The sequence below is a fragment of the Periplaneta americana genome, chromosome 16 (assembly GCF_040183065.1).
Source record: "Periplaneta americana isolate PAMFEO1 chromosome 16, P.americana_PAMFEO1_priV1, whole genome shotgun sequence".
In the NCBI taxonomy this organism is placed as follows: domain Eukaryota; kingdom Metazoa; phylum Arthropoda; class Insecta; order Blattodea; family Blattidae; genus Periplaneta; species Periplaneta americana.
In genome coordinates this window covers 89,327,153-89,354,469 of record NC_091132.1, presented here as the reverse complement: position 1 = coordinate 89,354,469, position 27,317 = coordinate 89,327,153, and the positions used below count along the sequence as shown (strand labels likewise).

Below are 27,317 nucleotides of genomic sequence, written 5' to 3'. Positions count from 1 at the left end.
GGATTTTTGACACATCTTTTGTTTTTTTTTTTCTAATACTACTCAAGTTGCTGCTTGTTCTTTTAGAATTTTCGATTGCGTGTTAACATCAACCTATCTACAACACTGGATGACCGACACTACATAGAAGTTGTTATCAATGCTCTTTTCCTGGCAGAACGCGCTGGAACGGCACCTTTTTATTGCATTTTTCATCATGGAACCCGATATATGTGTGGATAACTATGTTTTAATATAATTCTCCTTTGAATTCCGCTTAGATCTTGAAAATCTTAGTTGGACGAAAAGAGGTAAAAACGACAAATTCCCGTGCAGTGAACAGTAATCTCTTTTGATCCTAAAAGTAGAGCAGGAGTTTAATATTTTTCACACATTTCAGGACTAATTTTGAAAATTTTGACACCCCATCTCCCCGTCCGCTATAAAATATTCTATACAGAGTTCGACCACTTTTTTTCTCCAGAATAAAAGCAGTGGTTATTGTTATATTATTACTAATAATAATAATAATAATAATAATAATAATAATAATAATAATACAGTGAAACCTCTGTAAGACGCTCTTCAAGGGGCCGCATAACAATAGCGTATTAAACGGAACCGCTTATTAGCGAGAGTGGGTCATTTTTGGATTTTTTTTTTTTTAATTTTACACAAATGTATGAATCAACATAAACATTTGCTGAAGAAATTTAAGGATTAAATAATGTAATTATGTGGATAAAAAGTTATTTTATTTTCATTCCTTTCAGAAAATGTCAGAACAAATACACCGTCTTATCAATTAAAGTGCCCCCTTTATTAAAAAAGTCAAAAATTGTTTTCTGTCTTGCACTTCACCCAGTACTCTGAATAATTGCATTTTCCACACGATTTAAGTCGGAAGTGGCATCAGTAATTTGGCTACTAGAAACATTAATGAATCTACGAATCACAGACTTCCACTTCCTCTTTGTCTAGTCATCACTGGCAATGCGATTCAAAACTGCCAGCAAGGAGGCCAGGCTCTGAATACAGTAGTCTTGCAGGTACTCAAGGGTCGCATTTCATTCTATTCACTAAATAAATATTTCTACAAATTCTTGAATATGCGGGCGCGCTAGCGGTAAATGTAGAAGTGCAGGAAAATTTTCTCAGTATCCTTTAAAGTACGATATTTTAGAATTTTCAGCAGATGAAAGAGTGTATTAAACGGGGTGAAGAGCGTATTATGCGGTGGATTTTTTTTATTTTATTGGGTTATTTTACGACGCTGTATCAACATCTAGGTTATTTAGCGTCTGAATGAAATTAAGGTGATAATGCCGGTGAAATGAGTCCGAGGTCCAGCACCGAAAGTTACCCAGCATTTGCTCGTATTGGGTAGAGGGAAAACCCCGTAAAAAATCTTAACCAGGTGACTTGCCCCGACCGGGATTCAAACTCGGGCCACCTGGTTTCGCGGCCAGACGCGCTGACCGTTACTCCACAACTGTGGACTATGCGGTGGATTTTACATGGTTTTATATAGGGATGTCAAGGGACCGGACGAAAAGGGCGTACAGTATAATGCGGGATAGCGTAACAAACGGACACGTATTATCAGGGTTTCACTGTAATAATAATAATAATAATAATAATAATAATAATAATAATAATAATAATAATAATAGGGCGGCCGGGTAGCTCAGTTGGTAGAGCAGCTGGTTTACGGACTGGAAGGTCCGGGCTTCGATCCCAGGTGGTGACAGGATTTTTTCTCGTTGCCCCGAGGTTCACCAAGTCTGCTATAAAAATTGAGTACCGGGTCTTTCCCGGGGGTAAAAGGCGGTCAGAGCGTGGTGCCGACCACACCATCTCATTCTAGTGCCGAGGTCATGGAAAGCATGGGGCTCTACCTCCATGCCCCCCAAGTGCCTTCATGGCATACCTTGACCTTGAATAATAATAATAAGTGTGTCACGATATCGTGGGCGTTCAGTAAAGTGTGCCGTCAGTCAAAAAAGATTGGGAACCACTGGTCTACGGTAAATAGGGCATGAGTCATGAATTGCAAATTTCAGTAGAGTAAAAGTAAAGTTTGAAATGATTGATGATCAGTATCATTTTGATGGGTTGAAAATCTGATGTTCTTCATCGTTATGGACGAGGATAGACATGTCCTCTGTACCATCTGAAGCAGTAAACTTTTGTATTCACATGAAGTCATAACTCCAAATAACCTATTTCTGACTTACATCCTGTTACCGCGCATCATAGCCTTCTCGTACATGCATAAATTTTAATAATACACAATCATGTAATATGATTAATTTGTCTCTAATTACAATTTCACTCATGCATAAATTAAATTATCTGTTCAGTTATTCCTGTTAATTAATATGTATTAATAAATTAATAATATGTATTAATAATGCTCTTAATGATATATTATTAGAAATTAGGGTAATGAGTATAAGCCGAAATAGCCCAGACATTACACGAATTAGCAAGTCGATGGCTAATTTGAAAATATGGTATAGCCTAAAACTCGGACCAGATAATAGGTAAAATTTTATACAGGACATGCTACAGTTTTGTTTGTAAATGTGTGTTGTTTGAAAGAAAGATACCAAAATGCATACACAGTGAAACTTCTCTTAGCCGACACGTCTTAATAACAGACATCTCGTAATAACGGACACTTTCAAATTCCTCTGCAGAATTGCATGCGCTCTTATGGAAAATATCTTTTTAGACAGCCATTCCTAAAAGTAGATCCTTTAACGCTAAGCAAGCGTACTAAAAATTGACAATTATACGTTAGCGTGCGAAAAAGACTTTCAACCCCTTATCGCATACTGGGACAGATATGGCACATACTGGTTTTATATTCAAATAACTTAAAAGCATATATTTCAAAACTGCATACTGAGACAGGTATGACACGCTGTCAAGAATAACTGGATCTGTCCAGATGAACCTAACCATGATAAATTATTCAAAATTCGTCCAAGAAGATTGCTGCTCATTCCGAAAGAGGAATTTATGGCTGTCGATCAGCAGATAATCCTTACTAAGTTGAAACAATACAACCCTAAAAAAAACCACACAAGTAGGGGTTCAAGTACCCCGACTGTACAGGGAAATGATATGTTGCATGCCAAAAGTGCAATGCGGAATTATGACTCAATGACAGGAATTGCTTCGTCAAGTTCTAAGACGGCTAGTGTGAAAGAGAGGGGGAAAATATTTTATTCTTGATTAGGTCTAAACTGTAGAACAAGTTATCTTCAGATTTTCATAAAAGTTTGAAAATTTTAAATTTATATTTGGTTCCTAATTTGTATCTTTCCCTCCTGAAAGAGGTGTCCTAAATAAGTAACCATGTTTGCATGCAGTAGGCCTACCATATATGGCACAAACCCTACAATTATTAATAAAATCAGTAATATGATTATTAGCATTTTTAAACTTTTTTTTCTAAGGTAAGGACATTGTATTTAACATCTGAGATTCCCCCCCCCCCCAGAAATCATGCAGCAAGGGTTTCTAACATTAGTAGGAAAAGTATTTTAACACTGACATTCAACTTTACTGCGACTGTCAATTGTCTCCCACCAGATATTGCACGGCAGCAATCACAACCGATTAACAAAGCTGTTGAAACAATGTCAGGCCTACTATTAAAACTGGTTGTTTATGGTTAAGAAACGTACGCAAATTAAATAAATTCCTTCAATAATTAATGTATTGATAAAGCACTAGGCCTATATGAAACAATTATGAATTAAATGTGAGATATTAGTCTACAGCTGGAGCATATTTGCCAATCTTAAATTTCAACATTGTCTTCAAATGAATCAAATTCTAATATTGAATCCTAATTTTATCACAAAAGTTTGATGCAATTTAATCAAATCATTTGATCATTTGACGTTCATTTCACATTTAAATCATTCAAAGACTTCTGTTACGGAAGGAAAAGTCAGTTATCCACTTCGAATCTTCGAACTCTGATTTTGGCTTGTCTTTTGCTGTTGTGAATTCCAACTTACTGTTTGGCATATATGAGATAAAATATCATCATAATTTTTTGCACGGTTTAACCAAGACACGTCAAAGTAGATAACAACATCATAATGAATATATCATTTTTCTTTAGTTTCGGAACTTCCTATTATTCAGACAATTCGAATGAAATTCACGTCTGTAATAAATAACTATCATTACAAAATCAAGAAATTTCGCAGACAAAGTTTTGTGGTGAATGTTGCAGTGGCATTTGTTAAATCTGCTAGTATCTATTTCTAGTTCTTTTTTTAAATTCTACAAATCTCCCCTTTTTTCAACTATCGACAGAATTCCCATCTGTCTGAAATCCTGCTAGATATTTCATAACGGAGTGATATATTCATATTCATATTTATTGTCATCATACGGCTTTGAGGTAGTGGTTTCCCTCACATTTCTGCACACGGTCCACCACTACCTTGCTTACATTCCATCACATATATTCTTTATATTTCTCTTATCATCTATGTCTCCCCAAATCTTCCAATTACCTAAAGTTTAACCCTGCTTCTGTCTATTTCTTCCTCCATCCTTTCTGATGTGCAGTATTTTCAACTCTTAACCTTCTTTATCTTCCCTCAATATACTTCCCGAATGCTATGCAATACTGCCACCTTACTCTTATATAGAAACATTGACGTCTACATCTACTCCTCCATCTCTACTGCTATCATTGTCATCTTTCATTACTGTTATCCCTACTTTTATGTTTATCGTTAAAACCTTTTTATCTCTGACTAGTGTTCACTGATATTTCTACTATCTCATCTACTTTATCTTATTATATTATTTGTCTCAATTATTATTGCAATGTTCTAATGTTTGTGATACCTCCTTGCCATTTCTTGTTCGATTCACTTATCACTTTTTCACTTCATTGGATAACTTTTACGGTTCACTCTCACTACTTGCACTCACTTTCTACCTCCTCACTTCCCATTTCTTCCTCTCAATTACATCAAACCCTACCTATTATTTACATACTATCTCCAACTCTTATTAGTCTCAGTACCATATTGATTTTCTTCTCTCTAATTTACTCTTTTCATCTTCCCATTAACACTTCATTACTTGTTCCTCTATATTATTCACAGTTCCACTTCAGTTACACTAATTGATCTAATACTCACATTTTTGACCGCATCTAATGCCTCAGACTAAGTAAGATTTCTCCTCTAGTGGAGTGATATACAGAGAGAACCAAACAAGAATTTACGGCATTTTAAAGCGTCGCTAATAGCGCGGTTTCCGGGATCTGGAAAGTGCATCGCCCGCATTAATTTCAGTCATCCCACGGAGAGATCACTGCAAATAAATTAGACAATTGAAGATATGTTTAACTAACTTTTTTCGGCAACATACTTACTTACAAACGGCTTTTAAGGAACCCGCAAGATCATTGCCGCCGTCACAGAAGCCTACCATCGGTCCCTATCCTGAGCAAGATTAATCCAGTCTCTATCATCATATTCCACATCCCCCAAATCCATTTTAATATTATCCTCCCATATATGTCTCGGCCTCCTCAAAGGTCTTTTCCCTCCGGCCTCCCAACTAACACTCTATATGCGTTTCAGGATTCGCCCATACGTGCTACATGCCCTGCCCATCTCAAACGTCTCGATTTAATGCTCCTAATTATGTCAGGTGAAGAATACAATGTTTGCAGTTTTGTGTTTTGTAATTTTCTCCATTCTCCTGTAACTTCATCCCCCTTAGCCCCAAATATTTTCCTAAGAACCTTATTCTCAAACATAAGACACAAAGAAACAAGATTAAAAAATGAAGAGTAAGTTATAGATCGTGTGAGTTCATGGTGCTAGTAGTTCAGAATAATGTAGGTTAATATACTCATATCGGTTAGCAAGCAAGATTTCTTGTCTGGATAGATGAACGCGTCAGCAACGTTTATTTTATAGATTTTACATGGATTAGCGATGTTTGGAAACATATCAGCTCTTGAAAATGACATTCTTTGTTGTTGCTTTGTATTGCGAGATCCCTAAAATAAAGGTAAAGCTCGCATATAGCTCCTCCAGTGAATATCTTGTGACTTTTAAAAAGAAAAGGATTCGTGGAAATTCGATGATAGATAATTTGACAGTTCTCTACCTAATATAATGGTTATCTTAATTCATGTGTGATGCTGAATGTATGAGAAAGTGTGCGTATTCAATGACACACATTTCATTTAACTCTAAACGCGTCTCTCGAGGTTATAGAAATGATAATGCAGTCACGAGCAATACAGAGTTCTCAGTCCACGTTTGCACGTCTCGAGATCATGTAAAGTAGTTGAAGAGGATTATGAATGGAAATGAGCGGTTGTAGATTTGATTAGCAGCTACTTGAACGATAGCGCTGTCGGGAGGTCTTTCTTCACGAACAATTAGCATGAGAATCGTATTTCTTACATTGGGCCGTGCTCGACATCTCCGTTGTGCATATTTAAATAACAGACTATGAATTAGTCAGGACTTGCGAATTAGTGGAGATATAATGCAAAGTACTAGAAAGTAATTCTGTCGCTTTGTGACAGCTGCTAAGTCACACTTGCAAATGAGTGTTGTGATTGTGTTTCAGAGAGATCTCGAGAGAAATGCCTTCAACATGTCGTGCGCATTACATGAAATGATGCAGTGATGTATAAGTAGTGTTTGTTCCTAGCGTATTTAATATCTCCTTATATCGTCTGTGAATAATTTGATCAATGATGAAGAAAATAGTCTTCTTATTTCGAGGAATTACACACGCTCAGTGCATGGGAGGATTTCAATAAAATTACTGTTGTTTTTGCCATCTGCTTGTAACTAACGTTTACATCATTATAAGAAGAATGGAGAAAGTATTTTCATACTGAAAAAGTGTATCTTTACGAGTATCTACACGTTTTCAGCATGTATAATACCAAAAAAGTGGTTATTTACATGCCATTCGTCCCTTCCTATACAGGCTTTTCCCTCAAATTATTAGAGAGATTTCGTTTATATTCAATATTTACGAGTCAATGTGTCCGGAAATGGTTAAGTATAATATTTTTATTACAAATAAAATAAAACATTTAAAATAAATTACACAAAATTGAGACTTATTATGAAATACAAGATGGGTCAAAAGTAGCTTTCCCCCAACACTTCAATACATTTAATTACATTCAATCTACATTTGACTACACATTCCTTTCAAATTTTGTTCAAAACGGAGGCCCTACTTCTCGATACATAATTCACAACGTTTAGACACTGATTTATTATTATTATTATTCCTATTTTTATTATTATTATTATTATTATTATTATTATTATCAATAATTGTCTTATTTTTTATACTTTGTATGTCTCACTTATTTTGACCTGATGTTCACATTTTATTATGCTTTTTTCTTTCTTTCTGTATGTTATATATTATCTCTGATTTCTACTTACTTGTTGTTTACATTTTATTATTATCTTATTCAGTTTTGTGTGTAAAATTGTAGTGTACTTTATAAATTTATAGTGTTTTTTGTAACGCAGTTTTACTCCTGGTTGAGTGTTAGAGAAGACCGTATGGCCTTAACTCTGCCAGGTTCAATAAATCATTATTATTATTATTATTATTATTATTATTATTATTATTATTATTATTTACAGATTCGGAATATAACTCACGATTTTCATCGATTTTCACGAATGACTGTTCGATAATCTGTCGCAACTGATGCAGATCGTGTGGTTTCTGAGCAAAAACATCATTTTTCAGGATACCCCACAGCGAAAAATCACATGGCATTAGGTCGCATGATCTTGGTGCCATTCATGGAATTGTTGGTTCAAGAAGTCCCTCACTCTTACACCAAAACGAGGTGGTGGTCCATCCTGTTGCCATATTAGCTGCATTTCGGCAAAACGAGGGCTGTTTTCAAGACAGGACATCGAAAAAACAGTTTACACATGAACATGGTTGTCAACCCACCACTTATTACATCAGCTATTCGTTTATTCAAGTAATGACATCTGTATAATAAGTGTACAAGTATGAAACCTAAAAACGAATATTTGAGGAAGCGACTTTTGACCTACCTTGTATACTATAGTGAATTTTCTCTTGTTTGTTTTTCATAATGCCCAAGAGAAGCGTTACAGTCCCCGTGTATGGAGAATGTTTTGTTTCAGAAAAATAATTATCTGCTTCGTTGTGAATATAACCGAACTGTTGCAGGCAGACCTATAAAACATCCTGCAATTCATTCCTAGATGAATTACTCTTACTACGAGAAATTAATCCAACTTCAGTCATTTATAGAGAATCATTTAGAGGAGGCAGGGAGGAAAAAATTGGTTATTTTGGTATGTCACGACACAAGCAGACAACGTATAATAATCCACATAATTATGAAAACCAAAGTACTTAGAAAAAATCTGCTCCAAAGTTATCTTACCAAAAATTTTGTAAGACCTGGCCAGGATCGAAGAGCGATCCTTCTCGCTAGAACATTCGTATTTGTTTAGTCAACTATCCGAAGACAGGTCTGAACTTCACAAGTGATACCAACAAGGCACCACTTATGAGGCAACTAGGCCAGGAGATAATGGGTAGGGTGACCAGTTCCTTTCCGCCTCCATTGCATACATCGCAGATTAGCTACATATTACACTAATCAGACTTCAGATATATACAAATAATTGTTTTTCCTCTGGCACATATCGTCAGGTGAGATGTACTGCCTGATAATAGATACACATATCAGCCAGAATCTCAATTAGAGGCAAACCTCGTATATTGGTGCATAATGGATTCTTCCATTTTGTTATTTTGAGTACCCAACCTCCTTTGTTTGAGTGGACTCGTTTAGCTTGCATTTCTGCGGGCATCTGTTATCAGCGTATGGTATCATAATTTATTTTCTTTTGTACACATTATTTGGAAACTGTCGGCTATCGACTGATGCAGTAACGAAAACGAAGGTTTTGCCTCTAAATCAACTTACTAACATAATCTTATTCGAAAGTGTTAACACTCTTTCCCAGTTCGTAAGTTTAATATAGATTTTCGCGGCAAAAAACATAATACTAATATTATTTATTTGGAACTGCTCATATCTTTCGAAAGAATTACAGAAAAAATTACGCTCTTTGGATGTGTCTCTTAGGAGGTTGACAGTCCTGAATGGAACTCGTTACATAATATAGTGGAACACCGCTAATTCGGACTTCAATAATTTGAAATTCGCGATAATTCGGACAGATCTTTTTTTTTACACAAGATTCTTGGAGATTTAATATTCCACACATTGAAGTTTAGAAGTGAATGCGAAGAGTGCAAAATATTAAGAGTGAAAAAGATTAATTTTGTACACATTAGGTAATTGATTTTCTGGACTGTAATCCGAATTGGGAGATATTTTACCATACATTAAAATACATGAGCCATGATGTACTACATAACAGTAGCGCAAACAGACCCAGACAATACTTATCCCTTTCTTTAAATCTTACTTACTTACAAACTTACTTACAAATGGCTTTTAAGGAACCCGCAAGTTCAATGCCGCCCTCACATAAGCCCGCCATCGGTCCCTATCCTGTGCAAGATTAATCCAGTCTCCATCATCATATCCCACCTCCCTTAAATCCATTTCAATATTATCCTCCCATCTACGTCTCGGCGTCCCCTGAGGTCTTTTTCCCTCCGGTCTCCCAACTACACTCTATATGCATTTCTGGATTCACCCATACTGTGTTCCATATGTTTGTAAAATAGAATGATTAAATATTACGTTAGTAATTAAACAACTATAAATATCATTATTTTTTTCAAATTGAGAAATAAGCCGGTTCCAGTAAATTCTCTGTAATTCGGATTTTCAGTAATTCAGACTGGGTTTTCCCCATCAATTAGTCCGAATTAGTGAGGTTCTACTTCACGAAAAAGTACACTTGTAGAAAATAAGAATATGTATTTCTTGACTTTTGCAAGTATTTAAAGACTTTTCACTGTTAAACATACTCTACCGGTTTTTGTAGTCACCTGGACAGTCCAGAAAAAGGACTTTTTGTCCAGGCAACATTTTTATCCTGCCCTGGACGTCGAAATGTCCATGAATTGAGATTTCGTGCTGTCTGGACGAGCTGGATATTCAGTTGGATGATAATTATGATGACCTCTGTACCTTAAGTATGTATGAATATAATGCTTCTGGTGAACAGTCTGTGGATATGCTGTGAATTACTGCAATGTGTAACATTTTTAATGCCAATTCAGTATCTAATGTCTCCTATGAAACAATCTTCAGTTTGCAAATCAAGATTTCAGGTATAACTCCCTGTAAAGTTGATTTGAGTAATTTCGAGGGAAAAATTGTTCCGGAGCCGGGTATCGAACCCGGGACCTTTGGTTTAACGTACCAACGCTCTACCACTGAGCTACCCGGGAACTCTAACCGACACCGATCCAATTTTTCAAATCAACTTTACAGGGAGTTATACCTGAAATCTTGATTTGCATAATACACGTCACTGTTCGTTAACAGAAAACCACAATTTAAGTCACACGGAGTTAGTGTGCACTCGAAGTTGGTTGCTTGACGGTTGTCAGCCCACTTTGAGGTATGTGGATATAGAGGGAAAAATTGGATCGGTATCGGTTAGAATTCCCGGGTAGCTCAGTGGTAGAGCGTTGGTACGTTAAACCAAAGGTCCCGGGTTCGATACCCGGCTCCGGAACAATTTTTCCCTCGAAATTATTCAATCTTCAGTTTGCTCGGTCACATCTAGACAGATAACTGAAACTGTCTGAAAATCTGATCAAGGCAGAGTTGCAAGTAAAGGTTAATTTTGGAGTATCATGTTCTGAAATTGTCCAGTTTCTTATGGGCAATCCTAGTGTCATATCTACAGCAAAATAAATACAGGTTTAAGAGGAACTAATGTTTATTTTCCATTAAAAAGTTATTACAGTTTTTCTAGTTTTTCAAATTTCCGTTGTGCTGTGTTATGGTTGTGGGGACTATTAAATATTATAATTGATGATCAGTATATACGTACACTTCGTCTCAGTATTTCTATTTAGGTCCAAATGTAAAATTTGAAGTATGTCTAGGGTTACCATCCATCCGGCAAAAGGAGGACATGTCCTCTTTTTTAATCATTTTATCCTATCCGGCAGGCATTTAAAAAAAATTGAAATGTCCGGCATTTCGCATTTCAACTAGAATTAATATGAATATTGACTAATGTGGAATATTATGCATAGAATATCTAAAGAAATGGTCAAAACCTATGAAAGAATTTAACTGCTTTCAATAGTTGAAACTGGAGCACATAAAAAACATAAAATTTGATGACCTATTGATATACATTGAATTCTTACACTTTAAAAATGTCACTATTCATGATTCTAAGTATTTTATCAATTTTATTCTTCAATGTACAAAGATATGCCAATTAAGTTAATTTGGACACAGATTTAAGTTTAGATAAACGATGGTGCAAATTCTTCAATTCCAATAGTTCTGCGAGCACTGAAACTTTCTGAGAACTCTTAAAAATATGTAAATTCTATTTCTCTATCCCAAGTTATAATGGAAGTGCTGAGAGAGTATTTTCCCTAATATATGCTCAATGGACAAAAGAACGAAATCACATGCTAAAGGAGACAGTCAGAGGTATCATCACGGTGAAATATCAAGGACATGTCCCGTGAACAATTTCATAGTCATTTGTTACAAGATAGAAGTTTGTCTCTTCAGGCTCTTGTGCACAAAGTAGGCTCCACCGATAAGTGGGGTACAGATGTAATACTGATCCAGCAACTAGTGAGAAAACTAACTAAGGTGAGCCATTGTTTTCATCTTTAATTTTGTTCATACCAATTTTTTAAAAATCCTCCTTTTTTTTAGCAGTGTCCTCTTATTTCAGATTCCATGCCCTCCTATAGAATTCCTTCTCATGGTAACTCTAAGTATGTCCAGGAATCAGCTAACAAAAACCTGGCATCCATAGTTAAACATGTCGCAAGTTCACCGCTAAAAACACACACACATTCCCTTTGAAAGGGAGATAAATTCCAACTTTCCTGCTTGTAATTGTACCCGGATCTTCTAGATTGGTATCCGGAAATGCTTCGACATCGAGGAAGACGAGAACACCCTTTTTAGCTCAAGGAATTGTGTCAGAGAGGCATGACCCTAAAATGAATTGCGACTGGGTGAGAGAAGAATGTGTTACTCTCTCACACATGCTCACGTCTGATTGTTACAGGTTTAATTTATAAAGCGGTGATGTTTAATTAATCCACGAACATATAAATGAGGTAAATTGTTATGTCAGGTAAATGTAGAGTCTGGTGTTTCCATTCAGAGAAACTTGGTTGGGAAAGTGGCGCTTCCTTGGGAATCTACTACAGAGTCTTCTGTCCCCGTTGCAGACATTTAGGCGCTTTTCAGTGTGTGAGCACACACAGAGGCAGGCAGACGTTGTCGACTGCGCAGGGTTGCACAGGACACAAAAAATTTGCCATTTGCTTCAAACATTATCATGTTCTCCAGTTCATTCCATAACGAATGTTATTTTTCTTGACAGTCGGGCGGAAAAGTGAGAAGGAATCCGACATGTATTTATGTAAATTCATTCATTCATTCATTCATTCATTCATTCATTCATTCATTCATTCATTCATTCATTCATTCATTCTGCCCAAGGGCAGATCTTTCACTGCAAACCTAGCTTTCTTCAATCTTAAATGAGGGGTTCACAACCAGGGTGGACCAAGTCCATCTGGAATAGTTCTGAGATATTGAGGTCTTAAAGTCCCTGGCTCACGCTTAGCAACTTTCACATTCCATAGAAAATTCTGCCCTCTGAGGAGTAACAAATGAGTTATGGGCTTCGTTTGTTATGGCAATGAATAAATCTAAGTTTTCATCATCCGAAATTGTATTAATCCACAAACTGATCACTGATGGACTTGGTCCACTCTGGTTGTGAGCCCTTCAAATATTTTCTGTCTTTTTCTTTGTCTCCTCATATGATCCATATGGTATATCTCAATGTCGTCCATCATCTGATATCATCTTCTGCCCCGAACTCTTCTCCCGTTCACCGTTCCATCAGTGCATCCTTCAGTAGGCAGTTTCTTCTCAGCCAGTGACCCAACCAATTCCTTTTCCTCTTCCTGATCAGTTTCAGCATCATTCTTTCTTCATCCACTCTTTCCAAAACAGTTTCATTTCTTATTCTGTCTGTCCACTTCACATGTTCCATTATTCTCCATATCCACATTTCAAATGCTTTTATTCGCTTCTCTTCACTTCGTCGTAATATCCATGTTTCTGCCCCATACAATGCCGTACTCCATACAAAGCACTTCACTACTCTCTTCCTTAGCTCTTTTACCAGAGCTCCACAGAATAATAATAATAATAATAATAATAATAATAATAATAATAATAACAATAATAATAATAATAATAATACATTTATTTATTCTGGTAGTTTTAAGGCCATCAGGCCTTCTCTTACACGCTACCAGAAATATGTATACATACGAGAAAACAAATTAATACAGCAACAGGAATAATAATAATAATAATAATAATAATAATAATAATAATAATAATAATAATAGGAAAAAATATGATCATTTACTTAACTAATGGAAGCGATAGTCGCCTTACAATGGGAAAAATCTCGTAAAGACCCAGCCAGATGGGAATCGAACCCATGCCTCAAATGCAACTCCGAAACCGCTGAGAAATAAGCTTACCCATCTTGGATTGAATGTATTTATAACTCTCTTTTCAAATTATAATTTCGCGTGTCACCATGTTGACACATGATAAATGACTTCTCTAGTTCATGATCGTCTAGTGTTCGTGCATTTTCACGACGACATAGGTTAGAAATGAGACTGAAGTCTCTAGTCCTTGAAAGCAAGTGAAGTATCCGTTCATGTTGTTCACATCTGTATTCATTAATCTAGATTGTCGCTACAACCACGCCGCTCCACGCTGCAGGTGTTTTAACAACGATAAGGAACATAAAAGCGCACCCACTTTGCATAATTCTCAACTTTCATACTTCTCTACTGGATAAGAGTTTGTGGGTGGGCTGCACAAGTGGCCTTGAGCGAAGAGTGTAGTGTGTGTGTGTAGACTATCTTCCCTAATTACTATCCGGAAGACGTACGGCGATAACTGACACCACGGTCAGCGGATGTTTTGTGTCAATCAACCCTTCCGCACACGCTCCTGTAATTTAAAGACATGGACTACATGTTTAGGTGCAATCACTGTTTTGTAACGCCATTGTTCTTTAACTCTTTTTCGAACTCGATGTCCATGGATGGTGTTCTTTCGTTGTTTATCCTAATCTCTGCTTTTTACTTACATAGCATGAATAATTGTAGAGAAAGTATTGCGATTACGCAAACCATGTAGCTATTTCCAGATTTTTGCAAATGTAGAATATCATAATTGAAGGGTTCAGAATTGTAAGGGTACTGTCATCTTATCGAAATTGAGATAAGCTTGTTTTCTTATGTAATCTTGTGCCTAGTATATTTTATTTATTTTATTGAATTATTTTACGACGCTGTATCAACATCTCAGGTTATCTAGCGTCTGAATGAAATTAAGGTGATAATGCGGGTGAAATGAGTCCGGGTTCCATCACCGAAAGTTACCTAGCATTTGCTCGTATTGGGTTGAGGTAAAACCCCGGAAAAACCCTCAACCAGGTAACTTGCCTCGACCGGGATTCGAACCCGGGCCACCTGGTTTCGCGGCCAGACACGCTAACCGTTACTCCACAGGTATGGACGCCTAGTATATGTTTCGCCCTTATGTTTTTCAGTTAGAGCACTTCTAAGACTTTACTTCAAGATAATATTTTCCATATGTATAAAAAATATTGAATCATTTATTTAGTGTTCTGTCCAAGAGCAGGACTTTTACTGCAAACCCAGCTTTCTCAAATCTTTCTTATTTTCTGCCTTCCTCTTTGTTTCCTCATATGATCCATATATCTTAATGTTGTCTATCATCTGTATCTTCTTCTACTCCGTACTCTTCTCTTCTCCCTTCCACCATTCCTTTCAGTGCATCTTTCAGTAGGCAATTTCTTCTCAGTTAGTAACCCAACCAATTCCTTTTCCTCTTCCTGATCAGTTTCAGCACCATTCTTTCTTCACCCACTCTTTCCAATACAGCTTCCTTTTTTATTCTGTCTGTCCACTTCACACGTTCCATTCTTCTCTATATCCACTTTTCAAATGCTTCTATTCGCTTCTCTTCACTTAGTTGTAATGTCCCTGTTTCTGCCCCATACAGTGCCACACTCCATAAAAAGCACCTCACTAGTCTCTTCCTTAGTTCCTTTTCCAGAGGTCCGCAGAAGATGCTCCTTTTTCTATTAAAAGCTTTCTTTGCCATTGCTATCCTTCTTTTGACTTCCTGGCAGCAGCTCATAAGATACAAAATTTACCAGTTTTGTTTTTCTTGTCGTATAAATGTAAAAATGATAATTAGTACCCTCATAATTCTCAACCCTACAATTCCTGATATCGTAAAAATGTGTTGTTTTCTTTTTCTTGGAATTCTGTCTGTCGTCCGTCCGTCGTTTCTCCTAAACGATTGTACGAATTTTGATCATATTTCATTTCTTCGAGTAAATTTATCCTGAAACTACACACATAAAAAAACATTAGATAATTTACACTAGTAACTTCGATCCAAGGCTCCAGTAACAAGATAGCAGCTAAATTACCAAACATTCAATTTGCTAATGCTCTTTATTTAAAAAAATCAATTTAAAAATTATTTTAGAGAGACAATATAAAGTTTCAATTACTGTAATATCTGGATTTTTTCCTTTTCTCTTTTTACTTTTTATTTTGTTAATTACGTGTTTTAAAATTTTGTGGAATGCCGCCTGAGCACGAGTATGTGCTCTTTCTGGGGGTGCTAGAGTGATTTTTAGATATAAAAAATAATATGTATCTTTATTCTAGCAATAAAAATTATTATTATTATTATTATTTTTTTTTTTTTTTTATTTTTTTTTTTTTGGAAGTAGGCTAAATCCTGAAAAGACAAAGTATATGATTGTCTCGTGACCAGAATATTGTACGAAATAGAAATATAAAAATTGGAAATTTATCCTTCAAAGAGGTGGAAAAATTAATAGTACATTATGCAACGAGCCTGTAATGGTAGTAATTAAGAAGCGAGTATGGATGTTTATGAAACGAGCGCAAGCGAGTTTCATAATTTTCATACGAGCTTCTTAATTACCATTATAGGCGAGTTTCATACGACTTTTTATGCTCGACCATATTTCTAACTTGAAATTATTCAGATGTATACATTTTATTTGTATCTGACAAGATCGGAAGTGACCTTGTTCTAGGTCGTGAGTTGTGAGATGTGCGCAGACGCGAAAGTATTGATTTTTTCCGAGGAACAATAATGTCATTGACCTTGATGTAATCCCGTTAAACTTGATATACGGTAACCTTGATTATTGAATTCGACATTGAAAAACGAGATGACAAATTGAATTTTTTTGAATATTATTTACAATTAACGCTAATTATTATAGTAACAGAACATAACCTTCTGCGACAGTATTGGATTTCCAGCCTCCGTGACTTTTCGCTAATTCTCTTTCGATTGCATATCCGAGAATAATCGATACTTGCGGTTTTATAACGGTACAAAGCTGACTTGTCATTGGCTGAACACCTGTAAGCTGACTTGTGATTGGCTGAACACCTATACTTTAATGACATGCATTAAAGGACTGCTACCAGGTGTATAATTACTACATTTCGGCATGGTCGAGCATAAAATATCTTGGAGCAACAGTAACAAATTTAATTGATACTCGGGAGGAAGTTTAACGCAGAATAAATGCCTGTTATAATTCGGTTGAGAAGCTTTTGTCATCTAGTCTGCTGTCAAAAAATCTGAAAGTTAGAATTTATAAAACAGTTACATTACCGGTTGCTCAACATGGTTGTGAAACTTGGACAGAGATTAAGCGTGTTTGAGAATAAGGTGCTTAGGAAAATATTTGGGGCTAAGAGGAATGAAGTTACAGGAGAATGGAGAAAGTTACACAACACAGAACTGCACGCATAATGTTCTTCACCTGACATAATTAGGAACATTAAATCCAGACGTTTGAAATGGTCAGGGCATGTAGCACGTATGGGCGAATCCAGAAATGCATATAGAGTGTTAGTTGGGAGGCCGTAGGGAAAACGACCTTTAGGGAGGCCGATACGTAGATAGGAGGATAATATAAAAATGGATTTGAGGGAGGTGGGATATGATGGTAGAGACTGGATTAATCTTGCACAGGATAGGGACCAATGGCGGGCTTATGTGAGGTTGGAAATGAACCTTCGGGTTCCTTAAAAACCAGAAGTAATAAGTATTATTATTATTATTATTATTATTATTATTATTATTATTATTATTATTATTATTATATTTTAAATTTTTGTGTTAAAATCTATCTAAATTTCAGTGTGTTCGAAATCGGCCCCGAATAATTTCTTCTTAATTTTCTCATGAGAAATATCGACTTATAGAACAGTACAGATGTCATTTTGTTCAGAGTAATAATAATTATTGTTATATTTATAGAATTATGCTTCATTCCCAAAATACCCTTATACACATACTTAGCGGTTTGTCTTTGGCGTGGCCCTTGTTGCCTTCGTCATGGTCCTTGGTTTTTGTCATTGACCATGGTATTTATCGTAGTTCTAGTCGTGGTCCTTATCGTGATCCTTCTCGTCATGTTAGTTGTGGTCCATGTCATGATCCTTATCGTCTTGGTCGTGATCCTTATCGTGAACCTTGTCGTTTCCGTGGTCCTTATCGTGGTCCTGCTTGTCTTTGTCATGGTCCTTATCATGGGCGCTGTCGTGATCCTTGTGGTGTTTGTCGTGGTCTTTGTCATGGTTGTTAGCGTGATTCTTGTTCTTTTCGTCACGGTCCTTGTTGTCTTCGTCATGGACCTACGTTTGTCATTTCAAAATAATATTTTTTTCCTATTTGGCAAGTTTTTTTTGTCAAGATATATAGGTTTATTTATTTGTTTGTTTGTTTGTTTGTTCGTTCATTAATTTATTTATTTATACATAGGCGTACATATATGCATGTTTTTCTTGAGATAGTTAACATAAAATTAGCCATATTATGTAGAGGATGAGGGAAGAAAAGTTCCAAAACAGCTGTTTAGAAGTTTGTAGTAAATACTCGAAATTTTCCAAAACATTAAATTATCTCACATCACACCGACAACCAATACAGTCATGCCGCATAGCGGCAAGCTCATTTTGTCGAGAAATAATAATTTTCCTCTCAATAAGTTAGGTATGAAGGCGGTCGCTTAGAGTGGCAACATTAAATGTGGGGAAACTGGTACCTAATTCTAATTGTGTCAATGATAAGTAGAGTTCGGCGGAGGTTTCAAAAACAGAGTAATACTAGACTTGTATGTAGGCTTACTCGGCAGGAAGGAAGGACTAGAAGGCGAGGTAATATCCTAATTGCTTGCAGTTACAATATGATAAATAAGCAATAATTTATTTATTTAAACTTCACCACCAACAGAAGCAAGCTTCCAATTATAGGTGGCTTACATTGATACAATTTATATACACAATACATAATAGTGGAAAAACAAAACAAGCAACACAAACTAGAGAAAGAAGTATAGATAAAATAGATGCTAGAATATAATATTTTAGTTAATATTAGTGCCAAATGTCAATACAATAATGCAGAATTATTTCAAAATTAAAGGAAAAACATTATAATACACTTATTCATAAACTGAGAAGATTGTTGAAGTATATTTATACAGAGTGTATCAAAAGGTCAGGCCAATCCTTAAGGAGGTGATTCAGGACCTTATTTGCAACAAAAAATTCTAATACACTTTTTCAATATTAATCCCCGTTTCCGAGCTACACAAATAGCACGTACCATATCTATCCCCATTTGATTCCACACCTAATGGACCTGTCTGCTTGAGAGAAGGTAAGCTAATTGTCAGTTGTCTAGAGCAGATGCTGAAAATGTCACCCTCTCGCACGAACATACGCTTCAGCACGCCGTCTGACCCCTCGCTGCACATTATCCAATCCTTGCTAGTGTATCTCCATTGCAGCCGTGTTAATCTTTGCAACGAGCCCTTCCCTGCTTGCTATCTCCGTTTGGTGCACTTTTTCCTTCGTGAAGCCTCAGAGAAAGAAGTTCAATGGTGTTAAGTCTGGGGACTGGGCTGACCAGGCAATGGGACCACTCCTTCCAATCCATCTACCTGGAAAATGGTGATCTAACCATTGGCGTACTGGAAGTCTGAAATGTGCTGGAGAATCGTTTAGTTGATACCATATTGCCTGGCCAGCCCGGTCCCCAGACTTAACACCATTGGACTTCTTTCTCTGGGGCTGCATGAAGGAGAAAGTGTACCAAACGGAGATAGCAAGCAGGGGAAGAACTCGTAAAGATTAACACGGCTGCAATGGAGATACACCAGTGCAGCGAGAGGTCAGACGGCGTGCTCAAGCGTGTGTTCGTGCAAGAGGGGGACATTTTGAGCATCTGCTCTAGATAACTGACAATTAGCCTACCTTCTCTCAAGCAGATAGGTCAATTAGGTGTGGAATCAAATGGGGATAGATACGGTACGTGATATTCGTGTAACTCGGAAACGGGGATGAATATTAAAAAAGTGTATTAGGATTTTTTGTTGCAAATAAGGTCTTGAATCACCTCCTTTAGGATTGACTTGACCTTTTTATACACCCTGCATACATGCATTAGGATTAAGTATAATATTCTTTTCGTATTAGTCCTACAACAATATGTGACAAAATAGTGCAGACTTGGAAACAAGTTTTTAAGTCGATCACATTCTTTTACAAGTCATTAATTATTATATTATTTTAATGTATCAAACGAAAACTTTTTTCTTTTGTCATTTAAACGAACTTTATATCGTGGAAAATGTGTTTCGGTGTCACACGATGTGACTAGTGCAAATCGAAAAAGAGGGATATCGCAACTATGTATGAGTACTGTGTTGGATTTTGAGTCACTATCATAATCCCGGTGGGCAACTTATACACATATAAATAAATAAACAACTTGAAGAAGATGGAAAGCATTTTTACACTGGATTGAAAAGAAAGATATCAAAGGTAAGAGTGAGAAATGTATCGATTCCTCTCCCAACAAACAATAAGTTTTAATCATAGGCCCAAACAGTAATTCTTCACTTCTTCAAGAGATGTAATTTAGGTATTTCATTACCTATTTAAGAGTTTCCTTGCCATTTAATCCATTTCCTTCATCAGTTACATTCCCATTCAATAAGCCTTGCATTAAGTAATTCTGGCGGAGTTTCAATATTAAAATGACAATTGACATAGTTGGCGAAGAAAAGAATGAAAACACTGAAATTTAAATTGAGATCCAAGTGAAATTTAGTTCTCGATAGCCAACAAATGCAAAGCCAGCCCTCCATTGTTCCTGTTTATTTAGGAAATTATCGAATGAAAAAAAGACTCGTTTCACGCAGAGACGGAAGCCGTTAAAGAAGAAAACATCAGATTACTTTAACAAAAATTAATAACGTACGTATGCTATTACTTATCAGCTCTGTCTATATACTAACACCTTAGTACATTCGAGTATTAAATACTCCCTACGACTTTTTTTTGTCCGGGAGTGTTACTTCCTTCCGGTATAAATAATATAATGCCTGGAAATTCTCGCAATTGAAGCGTTTTCTGGAACAAGGACTTGGCTACAAATTCTTGAATTTGAGAGAGCATTAAACATTTTAAATCTGATGTAACAGCACTGCGCAGAACATTAAAATGTTTTTAAAGGGCGCTATGTTTGTTGGAGAGATAATATTTTGTCAGGATGGAAATATGTTTTTTTTTGTTGGTTATTGAACGACGCTGTATCAACTACGAAGTTATTTAGCGTCGATATTGGTGATAGCGAGATGGTATTTGGCGAGATGAGGCCGAGGATTCACACACAGAAACATATATATAATATAAAAGGGGACGTATTACATAAAATTACATACATATAACATAAAACATATTATATATAAGGAAGTACATATTTAATAATAATAATAATAATAATAATAATAATAATAATAATGTTAAACATAAATTAAACAGACACAAAAGACACATATATTACATAAGAATAGACATATTACGAGTGCATAGCTAATGTAAACACGACAGAAAAAATACATAATACATAGAAAATTAAACATATATGACATACAACATATATTACATAGAAATTACATACATATTTATCACAAAACTTACATATTACATGAAAGTTTCATACATACGGCATAAAAAAGACATTAGATATAAATACATAGTAGATATTACATTGCAAATACATTAATGTATTTAGATTTCAAAGTGAAATATGGGTATTAGGTGCAGATTTTTTAAAACAGAAATGATGGCAGTAGAATTGAGTTAATTGCAAAGAAGTGAAATAATTTTCTAATTGGAACATGTGAGAAGCTAAGGTATTAATAGAAAGAGAGATAGCCAGGAAAAGAAAATTAGAACTGAAAGAAAAGACTTATAATGATCTGTACATACTGTTTTTCTAAGAATACCGGAGCAAAGAATATCATTTTGCTATGTTTTGAATAATTTTCCAGAAATACGTGCATTTTGAAATGCATTAATTATGAGAAATTATATCATGTGTTCAGATTGCAACTTTCGTTAACATAATTCACATATCTTATAAAATCTTTATAACAGCACTTATTTCGAAACACTTGTAATTGTGGGGAGTTCTTGATGTCACACTATCTAATCGACAAACTAGTTCAAGACGTTGTAGTTCAAGTTTGTGACACTGTTTGCAGGGAGTCATCACATGCACAAATATTTCCACCTTCTGTCTATCTTGAACCTTTCGAAATAGCTTCCAAACTTGCCATGTCCAGATAAGAACTGAGTAAGAATAAAGTTTGGTTGCATTAATTTAGAATTTACTCTATTGTATATGGTAGGGAAGTATAATTCCCTAGTTAAATCTCCCTTTGTGCTGCGAACCCAATAACTATTCCATTCATTAATTACCCATTCTTTTAAACGCTTCTTCACATAAGACATAGGACTTTTGTGTACATATATTCCAGATCCGAAGCGGCAGCCTGTTTCGCCAACACATCAGCACGCTCGTTTCCAGTTGTTCCAGCGTGTCCACGAACCCAACATACACAGACATGCGTTGTATTTAACTTTTAGTTTGTTACTTCGCATTCTATCATATCATTCCATGCAGACGATCAGAATTCGAGAACCAGCGACACCTGGGTTTTTTATAGTGACACTTGTGGCAGACAAGGTTGCAGTTTGGCTTTTCCTCGGAGTTTTCCCGCCTCCCAATACAGACATCTATATCGTTGTCAATATTTTACCATTCCATAATAATTTCTTGACCAATCAGCGGTCGGCGACGTGATAGGAGGGAGTCCAGGGGCATGTAAGGTTTTTTGCGTGCATGAGAATGCGCCTAACGTGGGGTTAGAATAATATACCAGTGTAGATAGAAATTCACGCAAGAGCAGTATTTCATCCAAATTCAGAAGAAAAGAAACACTCTATGTCCAATTTACAGCCACCGGTGTAGCTCAGGCGGTACCGCGTGTGCATGCTGATCCGAAGTTGCGCTCGGGCGTGAGTTCGATTTCCGCTTCAGTTGATTACCTGGTTGGGATTTTTCCGAGGTTTTTCCCAACTGTAAGGCGAATGTTAGGTAATCTATGGCGAGTCCTCGGCCTCATCTCTCTATCGCCATTTCTCTGGACGCTTAATAACCCAGTAATTGATACAGCGTCATTAAATAACTAAGTAAAAAGAAGTCCAACTTACCAGCCATCGATCTATGAAACATTATCAGACAGACCACAAACATTTTGCGAGAGTTTATCCATCCCTGCTTTAGATAATCGTTCAGGTGAATGACTGACTCCATGAATTGTAATTCTTAGGATGAATGCTGTGAGTGGATACAAATTTTTAGTCTAATATAAATAATGACTTTCACAGCATCGGGTCGGACACATCCTTGAATCTAAAAGTGAAATCGTGAGAGTTCGGTTGTGACTATAGCATTAGAAGCGATTCCCGATCCGCGTTGCATTCGTCAGTGACATCGAGTTTGTTGCAAGAGAGTCGATCACGACGTCAAGTTTAAAGAGCTCTTGACAGGCCGTGGGTGTTCCCCACTCTGCTTTGCTGAATTACAAACAGGGTTTCTATGTAACTGATCTGTCAGAAGAGAATCTTAATATTTATTTTACATTACATTCTAGAAACGATACCGTTTCCTTATTCACGGTTTTAAGATAGTGTTTGCGCTCAGTAACGGCGGATGGTGACATATTCTGCATCCGAAAGTCATTAAAACTCTTGACTGAAAACGCAAGACACACAGTTGTTTAGTTGGCATAAGAAATTTGTAGATGGAGCAATCATCTTTCTTTCACAAATAATGGAGGTATGTTCAGAAACATGTTTTGTTTACGGCGCCGTTTGAAAAGTGACATGGACAAGTAACAGCTTGCTTAACGGTGATTCAGAGCGTCAGGTTTTGACAATAAAACCTCGCAACTTGTTGCTTATTGATTACATTATAGATATACAGTTATTTATCGGATTACCTAAACATAAGTGCTGGAACTGTCGACTGTTCTCTCTAGGCTAATATATATTTCATATGTTTTGAAAATATTTCTAGACACAGGCTGGATTTCGTCTCTATCGATAGAATTAAACCCCAGGCACATGGTCCACTTTTTTACAAATTATGAACGAGTGTTCTCATGCAAAACTTTAGATTTTGCAGTTTCGTTGCTTCGAAGCTGATTTCTTGGATACACTTACCTGTTGTGTTAACACTAAGTTTCTTAACAATTTCTTGGAATTGTTGTAGCCTACGCTATCGAGTTTTTCTTCAGTTAGATTTGGATTTGTGCGGCGAACCACCTTTATCCCTAAGTAAATACTCCTGGTCCTCATTTTCATTTCTGTTAAAGGCTGGATAAACTCCAGAGCCATAGTGCGGCTGGAAGGATAAAATCAATGGGGAAAATACATATGCCCATCGGGAATCTAACCTGCTACCTTCCGGCTTGCAGCGTTACGCGCGCCCCATCAATGATTGAAAACATGTATTTCGGCGAAAATCTCTAAATTGATTTTTTTCGCTATCACAACAATTTCCGTTATGAGGAAGTAACAAAAAATATAATGTTTTATAGTACAGCATGTTGTAGGCCCATACATACCTAAGTGTTCTGCCCAAGGGCAGGTCTTTCACTGCAAACCCAGCATTCTCCAATCTTACCTATTTTCTGACTTCCTCTTAGTCTCCGCGTATGATCCATATATCTTAATGCCCGACATCTTTTTCTGCCCCGAACTCTTCTCCCGTTCACCGTTCCTTCCAATGCATTCTTCAGTATTATATTATAATAAAACGAGTAATTGTACAGAACGCATCAACAATATTAACCATAATAACAATAACATAAAATTTGACTTGAAATATTATATATAGCATCCGTACATCAACAAATTATTAAAAGTACTAGAGCAATATGAAATATACAAACATACAATATCACACAAAACACATATTTCATACACAATTAGATTGAAATTTACACACACACCCTTTTATAGCATATCACAGAGACACATTTTATATTACATTAGGTTAAATTTTTTAACTAATGCAGACAGCACAAAAACAATATTGACAATTACATTTTTCTATTGATGTGGTAAATAAAATTATCTTCTATTGATGTGGTGAATAAAATTAATAAAGTATTGTACAATGGCTTGTTGTACCTCATATTACACTTACAGCATTTCTATATCAAACATTGGGTAATCAAATAGCAAATGTTCTATTGTTCGTTCACTTCCACAAGCGCATTCGATTCCATTCTCTACATTAATATGAAATCTCCTGACATATGTATGAATGAAATTTACCATGGCCGGATACAAATTGTGTGAGTATGAAATCAGGTAGGTCTGTAAGTAATGTACACTTTAAGCGGCTGTGTACATCGGGGAAGAATATAACTTTGTTGATGGAGTCGTTATTACTATTTTTCCACTATGAGTTCCATAGGCCTATGTTAATTAGCCTATTTGTGTTGAGAATTCATTTACGTTTCCTACTTTATGAACACATAAAATTTTCACTTACTCTATAATATCTTACCCACAAAATATATATTACATGTAGGCCTACCCACAAAATATATATTACATGTAGGCCTATACGTATATAAGCTTATGTAGGCTATTTGCAAACTTGTTTTTTAAGCATCTTTATTTATAGCCAATTGTATATCTCTCGGTACTAATATTTGCTATAATAACGTTCCAATCAAAGTAGATTTGATACGTATTTTAATTCCTTTAAGTCTAATGCCAATGTATAATCTACTTGAGAACCACTTTCCGTCGCAATATATAGCCGTGCAAGGTACAGACACTTGACTGCGGAAGTTGATCATAATGAAATCGTTGGCGTCTTGGGATGCTGTAGGCATGTATCCTCCTACTCTGTTTATTTTCTAACGGAGATGTTGACTTGTAACCTCGTATGACGTCACATATAATCTGTGTGGGCTTCCGACTTGTCCTACTAGCTTCCATATGAGGCCGGACGCAGTCAGAGCAGAAGCAACTTACACGAAATCTGTCGGCAAGACTTTCAAACTGTTTATTGCGTGAAACATTGTCCTCTTGCTTATGGGTATGTAATTGGCATTAATGAGTTTGTTGTACCAGTAGCATTGATATCAGATATAGTCCATTGGGAACATGGTCCGTATTAAGGCGTATACATTACAACTATCGAATGTTTAATGTTATATATGTGTAGTTCAGATGATGACCATCTGCTTATTATAGTGGCATCCAGACGTAACTTGCGACTTCACAAGAGGCGAACTGTGCCATTCATAGCTTAACTGTACACGCAGTGTTAATTCGTCGGCTACTGTATACGCAACAGTTAAAAGGCAGGTTTTAAACTCTGCGATCGTGGATTCGAACCTCCCATTGAGCACATAAATATCTGTAAACTGTCAATATGATCAGTGATAAATTCAAGGGGTGGAGCGGGGAGGAATTCCCCTCCCCACGGATTACAGGATGTCTCCCCTGCCCCGGAGATTTCAGGTTTTTTTAAGTGAATATAATTTATACATTATATTTCAATTTGACAAGACTTTAAAGTAACCAAAATAAATTCTGTTACTTAGATTTTTAGATACCAACGTTAGTTGTTTACTTGAAGGTTGATATGCGGACCGATCGTGATTGATTGAAATTTATACCGTCTACATGTTGTCTTGATTTTTAGATTAAAAAAAAAACAGGCGTATTGTGTTTTGCTGGCGTAGTTTTCAGAATTAATTTTGTTTAGCAAATATAATAATTCAGTTTACTAAAATAGTCATAGCATATATTACAGTAAATATAAATATTTTAGTGAACGAAGCAAGAGACATTGTTTATTTTTTTTAAAAGAAAAGTCGTGTTGAGAAGTCAATGAAAAGTGCATCCGTTACATTTAGTGACGAAAATTCTTAATTGGTTTTAAGTGAAAGTAAAATTTGTGAACCGGTAATTTCCTCTGTGTTACCTTCATCTAGTGCTCTGTTAGTGGTGAGTCAATGAATAAAACGTTTGGAAGCGAAATCAAATATAAAAAACCGATGGGAAGTTAAAAAAAATATGATTGGTTGTATTCCGATCGTACTCAGGGTGGTGCATTTTGTGAACTGTGTGAAATGCATTTAAAAATGACCTCGAAACCCCTCAAAAAACAAATGAAGTATTCATATCAGTGCTGTTTAAAACTTTAGAAAAACTACTGGATGACGCATTCATCTAATTTAATTGGTGAGTATTAATAAATTACTTCTTGTAGGCCTAGTCTACTAAATTTAGATGGTTTATGTAAAAAGGATATCTAATGCCGGTTTTATGAGACAATTTTGCACAGAATAATAGTTCATATTCACATTTTTTAATAACAATATTAACTTTTTTAACTTAAGCCAGCCACCGGCGTAGCTCAGTCGGCTAAGGCGCTTGCCTGCAGATCCAAAGTTGCGTTCGGGCGCGGGTTCGATTTCCGCTTGGGCTGATTACCTGGTTGGGTTTTTTCCGAGGTTTTCCCCAGA

At 36.1% G+C, this 27,317-nt stretch overlaps 1 protein-coding gene across 4 annotated transcripts in view; it reads left to right on the top strand.

Annotated features, from left to right (window-relative positions):
• Positions 1–27,317, top strand: part of LOC138690940 (prolyl 4-hydroxylase subunit alpha-1-like) — a 310,277-nt gene that overhangs the window by 62,308 nt on the left and 220,652 nt on the right. The window contains exon 1 of one of the 4 annotated variants that reach the window (XM_069812516.1): positions 25,768–25,879. The exons of 1 other annotated variant lie outside the window; for it this stretch is intronic. In XM_069812516.1, the coding sequence (XP_069668617.1) occupies positions 25,876–25,879 (4 nt within the window). In that variant the 5' untranslated portion in view covers positions 25,768–25,875. Of the gene's footprint in view, positions 1–25,767; positions 25,880–26,860; positions 27,034–27,317 lie in introns of those variants that run through there. 2 more of the 4 variants (XM_069812514.1, XM_069812515.1) reach the window with 2 other exon arrangements.